The sequence below is a fragment of the Chenopodium album genome, chromosome 20 (assembly GCF_948465745.1).
Source record: "Chenopodium album chromosome 20, dcCheAlbu1.1, whole genome shotgun sequence".
In the NCBI taxonomy this organism is placed as follows: Eukaryota; Viridiplantae; Streptophyta; class Magnoliopsida; order Caryophyllales; family Amaranthaceae; genus Chenopodium; species Chenopodium album.
In genome coordinates, this window is record NC_137853.1 from 38,360,819 (window position 1) to 38,377,091 (window position 16,273).

Below are 16,273 nucleotides of genomic sequence, written 5' to 3' on the forward strand. Positions count from 1 at the left end.
AGGAATATGCATGAAAACATTTTTACCAATTGAATGGTATATCTATAGGGTTATTTTCTTAATCCACTTTCGATATAACTCATACAGTCCGTTAACCTACGTGTACAGAAAGTTGTAAATGACAAAAATCTATATAAAATTCAATCTCAAATATCTAATACTGCCCTAAATATTTCGATCCTTGACAAGAATTGACTTTTAATCTTAGGGTACAAAGATTAAAATCTGAGAGTGATGGATAACTCAATTGGTAAGAGCTTCTTTCCTAGTATCAGAAATTTTGGGATCGAAAGTTATCGGCCATGTTTGGTAAATGGCTTTTTGGCTAGCTTTTGGCTTTTGGCTTTTTTATATGGTCAAACAGCCAAAAAAATGTGCTTGGTAATTGACTTTTTAGTCAGCGAAAAAGCTAGCTTTTAAGCCAAAATGAAAAAGCTGCTTTTAGTAGCTTTTTTGTTAGCTTTTGATTTGTTGGCCTACAAAATATTTAATAAACAGCCAACAATCAACAATTAATTTACCAAACACTTTTATAAACAGTTAGCTTAAACAACCAATTTTTAAAAGCCATTATAAACAACCAAATATTCCATCTAGTCAAACAAACTAAGTGAACCGCCCAACATCCAACCGCCAACAGTCATTTGCCAAACAAGGCCTTCATCCGCACTTGTGGTCTCTAAACTCACAAAAAAAAAAAAAAAAAAAAAAATAAAATTCCCTCACTTGAACTTAGGTTCCTAATGACCAAAATTGGTTAACCAAGTTTTTCACCTCGGCTAGCACTGAAACATTGCCGCTTAAAAAATGTTGTCAGTAGCAAGGCGACTCCAAACACAAAACCTATGCCCATGTTTTCTGCAACTCCGATTCGCCGGCACCGACGCCGGCCAATACCGGAAACGCCGTCGTCATAATTTTACGGCTGCTTCCCTGAAAAAAACCGACGACAAATCGGAGTGGTGGGTTATCGACGGCGAGATGCACGAAATCGGAGAAAACGTCCCATTAAGAGAACGCTTCGTCATTCCCCGAGATAATCTTCCCAATAGACGTCGCAAGCAGCTTCGTGACCAGTTTATGCGCCGCACTCGTCTTGTTCTTAAAGACTCTGTTCGTTTCTCTTTCTCTTTCTCTGTCTTCCTTAATTTGATTGGTGGATTAGTTTCAATTTTCATTTTTGTTGTTGGCAATTGATTGGGTCAATTAGGGTTTCTAAAGGGTGGTTAATCATGTTGGAATGTTGTGATTTTTTTTTGTATGAATGTTGGGTTTGAATATAGTTGGGGCATGCACACCAACTGTTTGATGAAATTCCTAAGAGAAATGGTGGTAGGGAATTGCTGATTAATCCTGCAAAATTTAATTTGAACGGAAAAATAAAGGTCCATGTCTTTAGGAGAATTGTTAGTTTGGCATCGATTGTGTTTTTGTTGTTGTTGTTGTTGTTGTTGTTGTTGTTGTTGTTGTGATTTTGATATATGTTTGTATTTCTGCCTTTCAATTTGTATCTTCCTCTTTGCGCTTGAGCATGTAGGTATAGCCTTTATATTAGTTTAATGAGGTTTACTTATGTTTTTAATGCAATTATCTGTATTTGAGCTTTATGATCTATTGAGCTTGTTTGGATGCTTGCTTAAGGTGTATGTGCCTATGTGGTTTTTGGGTTTTGTAAGCTTTCGCAATTACAATAATTCATTCTGACTTGGGTTTGATTGAAGCTTGAATGGATTAATATTATTTGCTCGAGTAAAAGAAGGGTTCATATTGGGTTGTTCTTTTCATGCCATTATAATTGCAATTTTCTTTCTAACATGAGAGATGATTGGGTGAAGGGTTCAAGCCATGTTTAACATTGCTTGAGGTTAGCTTAGGTTTGTTAAACAACTTATAAGCTTCGAAAATTTCCACTTTGGTGACATGAAGTCTACTATAGTTCCACTTTGGTGTTGTGGTTTAGTAATTCCACTTTGGTGCCCTTAGTTGTAAATTGTATTTTTTTTTTTCTTCTCCTAGGTGCACTAAAATATATATTGATGCTCATTTTTGTAACAAGCAATCAACATTTTTAGTCTTACTCTGAATTTCATTATAAGGAAAAATTAATTTCAATTTTTTTTAAAAACTTTGGTTAGTTGAATTTCATGTATAAAAAACTGTTAAAATCTCTCCATTTAAAAATAAATCTTATTTTGTTCATGTTATTGTTTCATTCAAATTCTAATTAATAAAGAAACAATATTACTACTTCTTCAAAATAAATTCTCTTTTCCCCTTTGCTATTACATCGAGTGGAAGTAATTTAATACCCAAAATCAAAAGAAAAGTTGTTTTGCTCCTTGCTATTACATCGAGTGGGTGGAATTTAACTCTTAAAACTTTACAAGGTATGAACTAGTAATACAAAGTGTAATTTCCCCTATTAAAACCTGATTAACATTATGATATCTAAATTTTGTTTATAAAAGGAAAAATTAGACTTGGGAGAATTGCTTAAGTAAAGAGTCATCCCTGGCAAAGATAAAGGAACCACAAACATAATCTAAAGAAATTTCTTAGTAATAAGATTTGACAATTCAATAAAAAATCCTTATAACAAAATAGGAGTAAAGAAGTTAATTGTTTGTTACAAAATGAGCATTAATATACTCCGTATATATTTTAAGACCCCAAAGTGAAGAAAAGTTTAAAACTTTAGGCACCAAAGTGGAATCACCAAGCCATAGGGTACTGTAGTGAAACAAAGTTTAAAAGCTCATGTCACCATAGTAAAATTATTGAAATCACAGGGAACCAAGGTGGGCTATATCAACCTTAGGGCACAAAAGTGAAAATTTTCCTATAAGTTTTCTAGGATCAACCATCATTTCATTTTCTAGTGGCTTGGTTATGTTTTCTTGAATTCCTTTTGTTGTTGTTGCCTGTCATAACGGACCTAATAGGATGTTTCTGTCTGGCTGCTACTATAAAATCCAAAGGACGAATGACTAGGTTGAAAGTGTTAAGTTCTTGTTGATAAGTTCCATCACGTATGTAGAACTATTGATTAGGCTTTTTGATGACACTGACTGGTAATATTGATAATATATTCTACATTTCTACTTCTTTTGTGTTTATTCTTTATATAGAGTGCTCGCTTTATGGTTAACCTTTATTTAGGCCTAAAATTTTCTTCTTCTTTACTCTAAGGAGCAAGAATCTTTCTGCAAAAAGTACATGCAACTGTACAATGAGCTCAGAGAGAACTGGGAACGGTTATATTGGGATGAAGGGTACTCTAAAAAGCTTGCTGCTGATCATGCAAACTATGACTCTCCTGAAGAAGAAGATGATGGAGACTTTTCACCTTACAGGTTTGTCTACTATGACTGCTTGCTTTGTTACTGGCTCATATATGCAGGTTGCCATGGGTATAGTGACTAGTGAGTTGGTTTATCTGTATGTCTAATTTTATCTGTCTATTGTTTGTAGGAGAGGTGGATCACATGCAGGGCAACTTCAGGTACTGTATAATGAACTTATTAACTCTTATCATTGTTTTTTCATCCTTTCGCGTGTGTGTGTGTGTGTGTGTGTGTGTAAAGTAGCAATTCAGTAATGGTGATATATGTGTACATGTCAAAAGTCTTTCAAGGGTGTTTGGTGCGTTGCAACAATTCTCATTTTTCTTGGATGTGGTCGTATAGGGTTCACCCAATCCTATTTAGTGGTTGTATCTCTTGAATGTGAGGCTGTGAGCGTATAATCAGTCTACCAATATATCTTTTGCATTGGCCATTAAGAAGCTTGAAGTTCTTTTGTGGGTGCCATTTTGTAATTAAACTAATTTTACAATATTAGAAAACATTAATCATCTCTTGACTGTCTTGGACAGTTGGACTGCATGTAATACGATGGTTTATGTCCAATTTGTCCCTGCTCCTTGTGTACTAAACACAGAGTTACCAAATTTCAATGCAGGAACAAGGTTCGTCAAGGAACAGACAAACCGAAACTTGGGAGAAAGTTCACCAAATTCGGGATAAATTTGAATATGACAGAGAGATGAGAATGAGAGACAAAGGTAAGTCTCATGTTTAGGTTTCCTAAATTTATCATATTATTTTTAACAGATGTTTTTGTAATAGACTAACTTAGGAAGGGTAATTCGGGAAGTCTAGTATTTTTAGTCTTTAGCCTTGGTATAAATAGGGGATAGAATATGCAGTAGATCATTATGTGAATTGTGAGAAAATATGTTGAGAGAATGGTAACCTCAAGTTACTAGGAGAGTGATAACCTAAAGTTGAGAGTAGTAGCCTAAAGCTATTAACCTATCACCTTTATATAATTTCTGCCATTAGCCCATTATCAATCAAAATTCCAAGATTTCATCTTTATTAATTTGTTTTCTTAAATCAGAAATATTAAGCTAGAAATCCAGTCTATATCAGTTTTCTTTCCTTTTTATGTGTTATTTCTCTCTATCTATATCCTCATCGCATGCATCTCTATCTTTCTCTCTCCATTTTACAATGACAAAGAAATTTTTGCCGAAGAGTCCGTGCAAACACATTTACTGCAAATGACATGAAACAGAGTTAGTAGCATTTTTTTTGGTTTCTTGTATTTATATCTTGGGATTCACTTCTCAGCTTTCTTTTCTGAACTCCTCCTAGCCCCTTTCTCTTGCCAAAAAATGCATATTTAAGAATCAAAGGGAATATAAGCTACAAGGAGTTGGGGATATATTCTCAGCCTGTGGTTATTATGCATAACTCCTGCATAATTAGGAGTACTATTAAATGAAGTGCTAAGCTGACATGAATTTAGACATGGAATATCGCTTATAAAATGCTTATGATTACTATATGTGACATGTTCTGCATGCCTCACTACAGCTTTTGCACCAATGAACACGAGAATCTCTCCTAGTGATCATAGACCACCCTTCAGGAATCAACCCTTTGATGCAGAGAGATACTTTTCTGGAGAGGAAGAGGATTAAAAGCTGTTGAATGGATTATGTTCAGTTTATTGACCATAGTTCTTAAGTTGAGGAAGTTTGGGAAAAATCTCTTGCTGAATAAACCACTTTTGGAACACCTTTCTCATACATCCAACCTAGGGAAAGCCGGATTGTTTGTGGATTATAACAAAGGTCCTGAAAGAAAAGCTCAGAGTGGTGCCTACAACCAAAGCTTTTAAGAGTTCATCTTTGTTGGCCGAAGTCCAGTTTCTTAGGCATTGTCATAAGTGTGCTGATTGGTTTGCTGGAAATGAGCAGTGTAGATTGTATAAGTGAGATTTATATTGGACATTAACTTTTTGCTTTTGATGTATTATTTATGATGAAGAATGTGAATTCATGAAGGAAATTCCTGTTGTGCTTCCTGTCATGTTCTGATTAACAACTCTTTAGTGAATGATTTTTAGGAGTTTATTATGTCAAAGAACACTTTGTGGTGTATTGAAACTAATACGAAATAAAGAACATTTTTTAATATTATCAACTCTACTTTTTCAAAAGTACTTTAACAAAACTAAGACAGTTGTCTTCAGTGTTGCTCTTCTGCTTCGTGACAACTCTGGAAACTGAGACGGTCCATCTTCGTCTCAATGGAAAAATAATGGGCCGACTGGGGGTTATTGGCCTTGTTGCTATAAGTTCAATTTAACCAATGTAACTAGTATAGGCTGCCAAGTATGCACTTTTTTCTATGGATAGGCTTTAACAGTGATTGATGGTATGATGTCGCAGGATTTTCCTTTCTTTTTTAGGGTTTAATTGCTAGATTGTGTATGAAGGTAGCTAGGTATGGAGGAAGGCAGGTATAAGGTATAAGTGTATAACAGACTGAGTTCTGTGAGTACTTGCAAATCGAAAACTTTCCTAACAGATAGAGAGAAACTTGTGCAATTTCAATAATTTTGATATGCAAGGTTGATGTTGAAGTTACATATTTTATCATTTCATGTATGAAAAGCCACTTTTGCAACCACATTTGGTTTTCATTTATTTACTTCAATAACCTAAGCCGTACACATTACAAACCACACTAACAAAAAAAACATCAATCAAACTAATTCAAAGAAAAAGCTTAATTTGTTTACAAGCACACTCATCTTAAAACATTAAGCAACAACAACAAATCTTCAGAAAAATTAAACAAAAAGGGAAGCCTCAGCAGTTGATAGGAGAAAGGTTGCACATAGCAGGAAGCTGGGTGCAGCGTTGAGGGTCAACCCCGAAAGCACGTAGCAAACTCGGCTGGTTATTCTTGTAGTTACACAGGCATTGAATATCATCAGCACTCAGACCCTTGACCATGTTGCAGCAAGCCGGGGATGGGCTAGTCGGGTTGCTTGTAGCCACCGCGGACTTGCAGGTCATCAGGTCCTGCACATTTAGGTTGCAGGCAGCATTGCAAGCCCCCAAAATTGCAACCATCATTGCAAGAAACACTACTGCCTTTCTCATTGCCATGATCAAAACCTCAACTATTTTGGTGTGCTTGTAAAGTTGTAATATAACTCACCTTCTCTTGGAATAAAGTTGATCTCAATAAGCTTGATTTGTTTGCGTATTTATAGGACTATACAGTAGGAAAAAGCAGCAAACAGTCCTAAAAGAACAAAAGAAAAATGTAAGAGGGAATAATATGTTAGCCAGTAATTGGCTCCCGTGACTTAAAATTGGCAGGATATATGACAATTACAGTAATTACACTATTGAAGACTTTAAAATTGTTTTGGTAAGGACTTAAGGTGTGTATTTTAAGGAAATTGTTTGATTATGATGTTTAGATTTTAAGGGCCTTTTTTTTATTTTTTATTTTTTTATTATTATTATTATTATTATTATTATTATTATTATTATTATTATTATTATTATTATTATTATTATTATTATTATTATTATTATTATTATTATTATTATTATTTTTTAAGAGTAAGAATATGGTTCATTTGAGGGGGTATAAGGAAAATTCCTCAAATGAGTCATATGAAGTTTGATCCCTAGATCTAGGGATACGGGGTGAGAGCGATGTCACTGCTCCATCACCTCAACCTCATTTAGATTTTAAGGTATTGGATATATTCGGAATGAGGTATAGCTTATATTTTCCCTATAAATTAGTGTTATTCAATTTTATACCTCTGTAGTTTTTAATGTTAGAGAAATTTAATTTTTTATTTGAAAATTCATGAGAAAGAACGAAGGACACAAACTTGTTCATCAATCTCTATTTAACACACTACTTATCCCTAATTTATTATTATCAGTATTCTTAATTAGTTTTCATATGTTTGATTATCAGTATTCTTAATTAGTTTTCATATGTTTAATGAATTTGCATGCATGTAATTTGCTACCTTAGTTAAATACAAGTACTTTTTTTGCACCAAAAAAAAAAAAAAAAAAAAAATACAAGTACTTTTAGAAGTGGATAAATATATTGTCGGATATCGAATGGATATTAGGAAATTCATTCAAATAATTTTATATGATTGTACGGAATACAATTATTTTTTACGTTAACAAACCATTAAAAAAATATTAAAACCAATTTTATACTTGTAGCACATAGTTATAGAGTGTAAAATTCACGGGGGTTTGGCTTATAGCGGTTAGTGGATGTGGTTGCCCCATCGGGTATAGTAAGAAATAGATGTGGCACATGATCATTGTTTGGGATTAAAGGACTGTCTCTAAGTTTAAAGTCTATTGATTAGTGAAACCAGGGTGTCTTCACCTTTTTAAGCTTTGGCTCGTGAATTCATTTTGGATGTTTTATAGTTGGATGTTTCCTCTTATTCCTAAGTACACATTTAGATGGTTATTATAATTAAGGTGATATGGATCTATATCTATGATGATGATGCTAGAAGTTATATTACTTTGATAGCCAATTTTGTTAGTTAATTACATGAAATAACCGCATCTAATCCTGATTGGAAAAGAATGAATGGTATAGGAGTTATTTCTGTGTGCTTTCGTGTATAGAGGACGGAAATTTCGATAGTGTTTACGTATAAGACTAGTTGATTAAAATGTATACCGTCAATCACGGGGTGGAGGAAGTATGTTTTTTTTTTTTTACTCCTATCATGTCTAACAAGTCGATGGCCGATGGGGCCTTGTTATAGGGACAAGGAAATTGATTAGTCTTTGGAAAATTGAACGTAGGACGGAGAAGCCTTTAGTTATAAGAAAGTTGAATGGTCAAGTCAATGTCGTCTTCATATCCAAGCAGGCGGCCTCTAGCTAGGTTACTTGAGTCAAGGTCTTTGTCTTTACTTTTCCATGGAAAAATTAATATGAGGTCTACAATGAGTGCTTTTATTATTCAAACTATAAAACTCGCAACTCTACCTCCAATTTTAAGGTCATTATGTTGTCTTTATCATCCCCAAATAATCGAAGATAAGTATACACGTTAGTCTAATTATGTGGAAAATTAAGGAATTTTAAATCACTCTATTTCATCTATCTCATGCATAATTTAAATTTAATTATATATTCAATATACTCCGTATCTTGTAGCATTTTAGTTAGGTATATTATGCAACCCTAACAATCGATCCTACATATCTCACAAGAGATGTTTAAAACGTTCAGATGATATTATTCATACACGTCAGTTCGCATAAAATCTGATTAGTTACTTTATATAATTATAATGTATGGTTGGTGCACCCGAGTTTACCATGCGCATGGTGCACCCGGTTTAAAAAAAATGGCGGAAAGAACATTAGGTGTATGAAAAAGAACATTTAGTTTCTCGAAAAAGAACATGTTTGTTTTTAACAAAGAACATGCATCACTAAAAAACATAAAGATATTACAAAAAGAACATGATAAAAACTTTATTAAATTTCATGAAAAATAACACATTAACGTAAAAATTTCTACCAAAGATTTCAGTTTCCCAAAAATAGTTTTTTCTCTCTCTAAAAATTTAACTTTTCATAATAATTTTATTTTTCTCTCTCTAAATTATTTTCAACTAAAAATAATTCAAGATTTCATTTTAAAATTAAATTTCAAAATTTAAAATAACATAAAAGAACATAAGTTAAAGAACATGCGTTAAAGAACATAAGTTAAAGAATATACGTTAAAGAACATACGTTAAAAAATTCATTACCTTAAAGAGCATACGAGCCATTTTTCAGAAAAAAAAAATAATAATAATAATTAAAAAATGCGAGCCAAATTCAAAGAACATACCAACCAAAAGTAACATATTTCTGTATTATTGAAAAACATGTTATCAAACGTATATTTGTTTGTCAAACACAAACATGTTCTTTTGCCAAACACAAGATATTCTTTTTCAAACACTAGTATGCATGTTCTTTTTCAAACACTAGTATGTTCATTTTCCAACGCTAGTATGTTTTTTTTTTTCCCATGTTCTTTAAAATATACCTAATGTTCTTTCCGGGTGCACCATGCGCATGGTGCACCCGGGTGCACTATACTATTTTCAATATAATTAATCAAGAATCCAAAACAACTCTATTTCATCTATCTCATTCACTCCTAAGTCCTAAACATATCCGATCCAAAACAACTAACAAACTAAGGTTTATGTTGTCAAGTTTTGTAAGGTTTCTCAATGCTGCGATTCACATCAACATGTTAATTGACACAAAAGCCATGCAAGAACTATCGCACATTTACAATTTCACACACAATCTTTATTTGTAATTTTTGACGTAACTAGAAGAAAAATTGTGCGTATTCCCAAAATTATCAGATGCATGTAATTATCAGAAAAGTACTACGTAGTATTAATGATTATTGATATTTTTTCACTTCTAGCATGAAGTCGTGACTTGTGAATATTAATTCATTTATTTCACTCGTATCATTTACGAGTATATAATCGTACTCTACGACCATTTTTGCTAAACACCACTCTATCACAAACGAACTAAAGATCGCACCAATGCACCATTAACTCAAGTAGATAATACTACTATCTAGTAAAGTGATAAGAGTGGGAGTTAATCTCAGCAATTGACTGGTTTGGAAATGTTGCACAAAGGACCAAGTTGGACGCACCGATCGGGATCAACCCCGAAAGAGCGTAGCCAAGTTCCATTATTAACCTTTATGAAACCACAGAGGCATTTTATATCTTCACCATTTTGGCTCTTCACGGTCTTGCAACACGCCGGGGATGGGTTCGTAGGATTCTTTAGGGCCACCGCCGGCTTGTAGCTCATAAGCTCCTGCACATTCAGCTTGGTGCAGTTTGCTGCATTGCAAGCCCCCCAAATTGTAACCATTACTACAAGAAACACTAACAACTTCCTCATTGTCATGATCATAATTGATGTATTACGTAGCTAGTGGCCTGGCCTAGTACTATACGAGTGTAAGAGTTTATTTTTTCCCTTTCTTAGATTAAGTTTGATATGAGCGATGAGCTTTAATTGATTGTTGGATCGTATACATATAGTGGGAGAAATGGAACTGAAAATTGAAAAAAAAAAAAAAAAAAAAGGGCAAAATTGTAAATATATCAACCATTTTGTATTAAATTTGGGTCCCACTGTTAATTTATTTACGAAAATGCCATGATGACCGGACATATATGTTGTTTTATTTTACCATTTTGCCATTTGATAAACAAATTTTGTTTATCAAATTGATTACCAGAAAATTACCATTAGTAAGTTCATTCCCATTAGGTTTGGCTAACATGACCATTAACATCAAAAAGACCATTAGTTTGTTGATTCATCTCCAGCTCGTGACTGTAAGATAAGGTTATATCCATGTGGCACATGATCATTGTTAGGAATTTACATTATTTCTTTAATGTTGAGGTCTATCAAATTGTCGAGCTTAGTTTCTATACTTTTAAAGCTTGAACTAGTGAGCTAAATTTGGTAGTTTGATCGAAGAAGTTTTCATTGCTCAAAGATTATGCTCGCAAGGTTTTAATAAGACATGATCATGTGATATTGATGCTATGAAATGTTTGGTAATTGATAAGCAATTCATAGTTATACGACATAGGAAGACTCTACAGAGATAAAATTGTATGACCAATTACAACGCGTAGGACTAGAGCATGTGATGATACTATGAAATGTTAAGCTATCCTATTAAGATAACTAACTTTAAAAATTTGTATAAGCCTTTTTAAGTGGCAGAGCCAGAAACTTTTAATAAAGAGACGATAACTAAACACTGATAAATAAAATTAAACAAGGATAACAATATAGGAAATCAATATAATTAACCAAATTATTCAATTTTCCTCATTTATTTATATTAGCTAGTTGCTTTATTTTCATATAGTCTAGCTACAAGACTGTAAAAATAGATTATACTTCGAGTTATATATTTAAACTTCCGAGTTATTACAAAGGTGTTAGAAAGGTTGTCACTTAATTGCCAGAAGGAGAGTCGCTGCATGTGAAAGGGGTTGAAGAGATGTTGCACGACACAGGTAAGTGCATAAGGCGATCATAATCAATCCCGCGCATCACATACTCTTGCGGATTATTCTTCTGAATAGAACAAAGGCATTCCACATTCGTGCTAGTAAGACTCTTTATAATTTTGCAACAAGCAGATGTTGGTTGGATCGGATTAGTAAACACAGTTGAAGGGCTGCAGTTCTTCATGTGTTCCGATATCAGATAGCAGGCTCCTTCGGATATCCCCCAAACTGCTACCATTACCACTACAAACATCATGATCGTCTTCTTCATTGTTGCCATTATATTTTTCTGTCTTTGAGTTTTTCCTTGATGGTTGATGTTATATTTGAGTTGATTGATTAATTAATCAATTGCTTTGTGTTTACAAGAGGTCCAATAATGCGTAAATATATAGGTGAATTGATTAGTTTCTAATTGTTACAAATTTGATTGATATAATCAGGTAAACCAACTACATTTACCACTAAGAATAACCCAAAGTTAGGTAAAATTATTATATGCTTATAGTAGTGTCGGATGAATATGTCTAATGTGTTGCCAACTCTTGTTGTTTTCTACGTTTTCACACTATAATCTATTGTGATCATATAACTTCACCTTACATACCTAGTGAAACTTATTGAATATGCTGTCTTGTTTTAGGAAAATTTCACGGGATTTTGTCTAGTGATTTCAGGTTCTTCAAAACCTCTCGTTTAATTATGAGAAGATTGAGATTTGAGAAGGGTATCACCTTAGTACTATATACACAGTAGCTTATGCGTAATGTTTGCAAATATGCAATACTCCCTTTTTTTTTTTTGTTTTATGGCATCTATTGACATACAATATAATTGTGAGTGCAAATCAACTCATAAGTTACGGAGTATAAATTAGCCTAAAGATAAGGTAGTCTAGACTCTAGAGTAGTGATACCAAGTTCCGAAAGCAAACTCATACACCAATTTTACAAGCTAAGTATGACACTAGGACATGCAAAAATTGTTGGAGGAATGATTAATTTAAGCATCAAATTGTTGAGGAACTAAAATTAAATTAAGGGCCTATTTTCTTTAGATTGTTTTCAGTTCAATTCAGTTCTTAATTTCCTTCTCTGATAAAATATTCAATTCAGTTCAATTCAGCTCATTTCAATCAATCAGAATAGGCCCTAAATTCCATTGAATTTGAACTGCCCAAGCAACCAAAAAAAATACACACAAAGAAAAACATACATCTAACAAAGGACATAGAACTAAAGGGTGGGTCTTGTGTGCAGTAACATTGACTCGGTAACCCCTGTAATACTGAACAAGTAACTCCTAACACTAACGAAGTAACCCTTGTAAACTCAACGAGTAACCCCTATAACACTAACAAAGTAACCCGCATGATAGATGGCACACTGTGTGAAAAATCATGAAACAAAAACTAAATAACACTGCTGCAACTATAAACATTTAGTCACCAAAGTGCTCACCATCTTCCTTACTAAGTTTCACGATCCTCCAAGACGATGTTGCCCTAGGAAATTAAAATAAGGTTCTCGATGTAAGGCCCTATCCTACATAATCAAGCATTGTGAACTCTTTTTCATAAGGACATACTGCTTTGTTGTTGGGTGTGGTCCAAATTTATTTAACCCAAATTATGCATGATCTTGATCAAGATTAATCATAATCATTCTAGATTTCTAGAATAGATTAATGCTAAGTATGTCGGTGCATTAACATGATTTCTTTAGGAGAACCACTTAGATAGAGTAATCTAGAGGTTTCTTATAAAGTCAATTGCAAAAATGGAGCATACCAAATATATGATAATGTGGAATTCTCTACATTGTTCTTAGTCCACCGCCATATACAACTATATATATGGAGTTTAGGCACTTCATTGGGAGGGAGAGGACACAAGAGAAGCCACTTACTACGTACTTCCTTACTATCCACCTTCACTTCTACATATATACTCACTTTTTCTGGTGCCTTTTTCCTTTAATACTTGTGTTGCCTGTATTTTTCTCTTAATCAAGCAAGCAACATGTGCAATGCTTTTCCTTAACCTATACTAACATTTTGATTTTTGGGCCCTAACTCAGCTGGGCTATGGGCAGCCCCTCAAAACAACTCTCAGAGTTGCCCCCGACTTCCATCGATCGTTCTTTGATGCCACAATATTGTCGTTACCCATATGCATCTTCATAATCAATGTTAAAAGTTTTCTTCCAAGCTAAGAATTACTTACGCCGTACGCTTCTGTTAGCCTCAATTTACATATGCAATCAGATATATTACAAGATTCTCTTCTTGTTTTGTTAGTATTATGGCCCTGTTTACTTTACCTTAAAAAAAAATATTAACTAAAAATAATTTCAGTTCATTAAAAATAATTTAAGTTTAATAAAAATAAATTCAGTTCAATAAAATTAATTTAAGTTCAGTAAATATAATTTTGTTTCATTAAAAATAATTTCAGTTCAGCAAAAAAAAAAAAAAAAAAAAAAAAAAAGTGAAGTGGGGCATGTATTTATAAGATATATGTTTTAAAACATTAATCTCTCTAAAAGTTTCCTAGTTGGATTTGTCTCCTTTGCTCCGTAATTTTTTATATCGGACATTAAATTGATCCATGTAATGTCTTCCAAATATGTAAATGTAATGCATATAATTCTGCCCAAACACGCATACTATCATAGAGGAGAAGTCCGATTCTAAAAACTTTATACTCTAAAGATGACATATCATATCCAAACCCCTAATGTATTAAATCATACGTTGTTACTAACACAAGTAAAAAGGATACCTTATGGTTTATTTTGGGTCCTAAGACAAGTAAAAGGGATACCTTAATGGTTTATATTTTAGGTCCAAAAAATAAGGGTTAAACCTTCGTGATGAAAAGTATTAGCAAAATACGCAAACTCGTGGCAAGAACCGTAATCCCTTCCCTTAGTAGTATCCAATTAATTAATTTTTATTTTCATCTAGTATATAAATATTTCTCATGATTATGTAATGTTGTTTGATTAGTCGATCACATTATCTATTTTCATTAATTAATAATTTACTAATAGTTATAATATATTAATAGCCAAAGTTATATTTTGGCAAATGTGCAAATCAAGTGATGCATTTAAAGAATGTAGAGAGATTATTAGGGGAGTTGTTAGAGCATCCATAGTGGCTAGCTACATGTACATGTAGCTTTGGGTTACCACATTATAAATCTCCAAGCTACATGATTTAAGCTATAACCTCTGGAATGGTAAACTGGTAAGCTACATTCTTCTGTAATAAAAAATAATGAAAAAAAAACCATAAAAATATAAAATAATAAAAAAATAAACATATACATAAAATTTATTAAACAAATAAATATACTACCTCCGTTACAGGTTATGTGCAACGATTAGACATGTTCTCTCTCTGCTTTATGTCAAATCGTTGCACATAATTAACCTGTAACGGAGGTAGTAGTAGCATTGGGTGGAGTGAAACTACTATGTAGTTTACTAGTTTAGGTTAGCTACAAGAGGTTATAGGACTTATAGCTCCACAATGCCTAACATGTAGCTAACAATTATTTAGAAATTGCTAGTAATTCCTTGTACACAACTATTATGGATGCTCTTAGACTGCCTACTTAAAACAAGAAATGGAATATCGTATCTAATTAAATGAGAGCTGAAAGTGGCCGGAATAACAAATTATATGTTTCGGTAATATGTACCTTGTCATTTTATATACAACTTTAATAAAATTAGGACGATTTGCCATATTCAGGGGCGGACCCACGAAGGAACAAGGGGGGACCATTGTCCCCCCACTTTCGGAAAAAAAAAACAGAGGAAAAAAAATTTTAGGAAAAAAAAAATAAAATTGGAAAAATAGTTATATAAAATTGAGTGTAAGAATTATCAAGAAGTTTGTCTTAGCTAAGTTGGTAGTGGGCTAAAACAATATGTAAGGGGCCCAATTTCAGGTTTACCTAGATCAAGGTTCGAATCCCCCTTGTAACATTAATTTTTTTTTTTTTTTGGGGGGGTGTTAAAGGGGTTTTCACTTCCATCATGTTTCATCCTGATCTTGATTGCCTTCTTGTAAGTGCTAACAATTTTGACTTTGTGAATTAATTACTTGAGTTTGGTATTTGGGGTGATTTTTTTTTTTTTTTTTTTTTTTTTTTTTTTTTTTTTTTTTTTTTGCTATCTAGGATATTTGTTGTGTGCATTGGTCCATTTTGTAGAGTGTGCTGATATATATGTTCATTGTTTTATTATTTATTGGGTTTGTTTTTTTATTTGTTAATTTATTTATTTTTTTTACCCAATAATATGGTGACACGTGGATATGATAGGCCCCACTAACGAATTTATGGACAGAATCCGTTAGTTGGCGGTGATGGTGGTAAAAGTCAATTTTCATTTTTTTATGTGGTGATAAAATAAAACTTTTTTTTTTATGGAGGTGGTAAAAGCAATTAAGTTATTTTTTAGAGGTGGTAAAAATAAAAAAAAATTCCTTTATTTTAACCAAACCACTCGACTACTCCCTTATTCCTATTTCCCAACCACGAGGCACAAACCACCACCCACGCGGCCACGAGTCACGGACTGCAACGAGCATCTTCGACAAATGTTTGCTAAGAAATTAACATCACAAGATAATATGGCATTCGAATCCCCCTTGTAACATCATTCCTTTTTTTTTTGGGTATTTTATTTCAACCATACCACTCGACTACTCCCTTATTACTATTTCCCAACCAAACCCAAATTACTTGTATTGTGTACCCATTTTTTTAAAAATAGGTTGATGTTAGTTGAATTATCGAAATTGTCCCCCCA

At 33.1% G+C, this 16,273-nt stretch overlaps 2 protein-coding genes across 2 annotated transcripts; one reads left to right on the forward strand and one right to left on the reverse strand.

Annotated features, from left to right (window-relative positions):
* Positions 1–732: 732 nt before the first annotated feature.
* Positions 733–5,457, forward strand: LOC145598919 (uncharacterized). Its single transcript, XM_081655322.1, has 5 exons — positions 733–1,113; positions 3,190–3,353; positions 3,472–3,502; positions 3,961–4,063; positions 4,881–5,457. The coding sequence occupies exons 1-5, from the start codon at positions 808–810 to the stop codon at positions 4,985–4,987; spliced, it is 711 nt and encodes a 236-aa protein (XP_081511448.1). The 5' UTR covers positions 733–807; the 3' UTR covers positions 4,988–5,457.
* Positions 5,458–6,163: 706 nt separating this feature from the next.
* LOC145597188 (putative lipid-transfer protein DIR1) lies at positions 6,164–6,466 on the reverse strand. The gene has a single exon (XM_081653341.1). It carries the CDS (start codon positions 6,464–6,466, stop codon positions 6,164–6,166), a length of 303 nt encoding a protein of 100 aa, XP_081509467.1.
* Between the last annotated feature and the right edge of the window lie 9,807 nt (positions 6,467–16,273).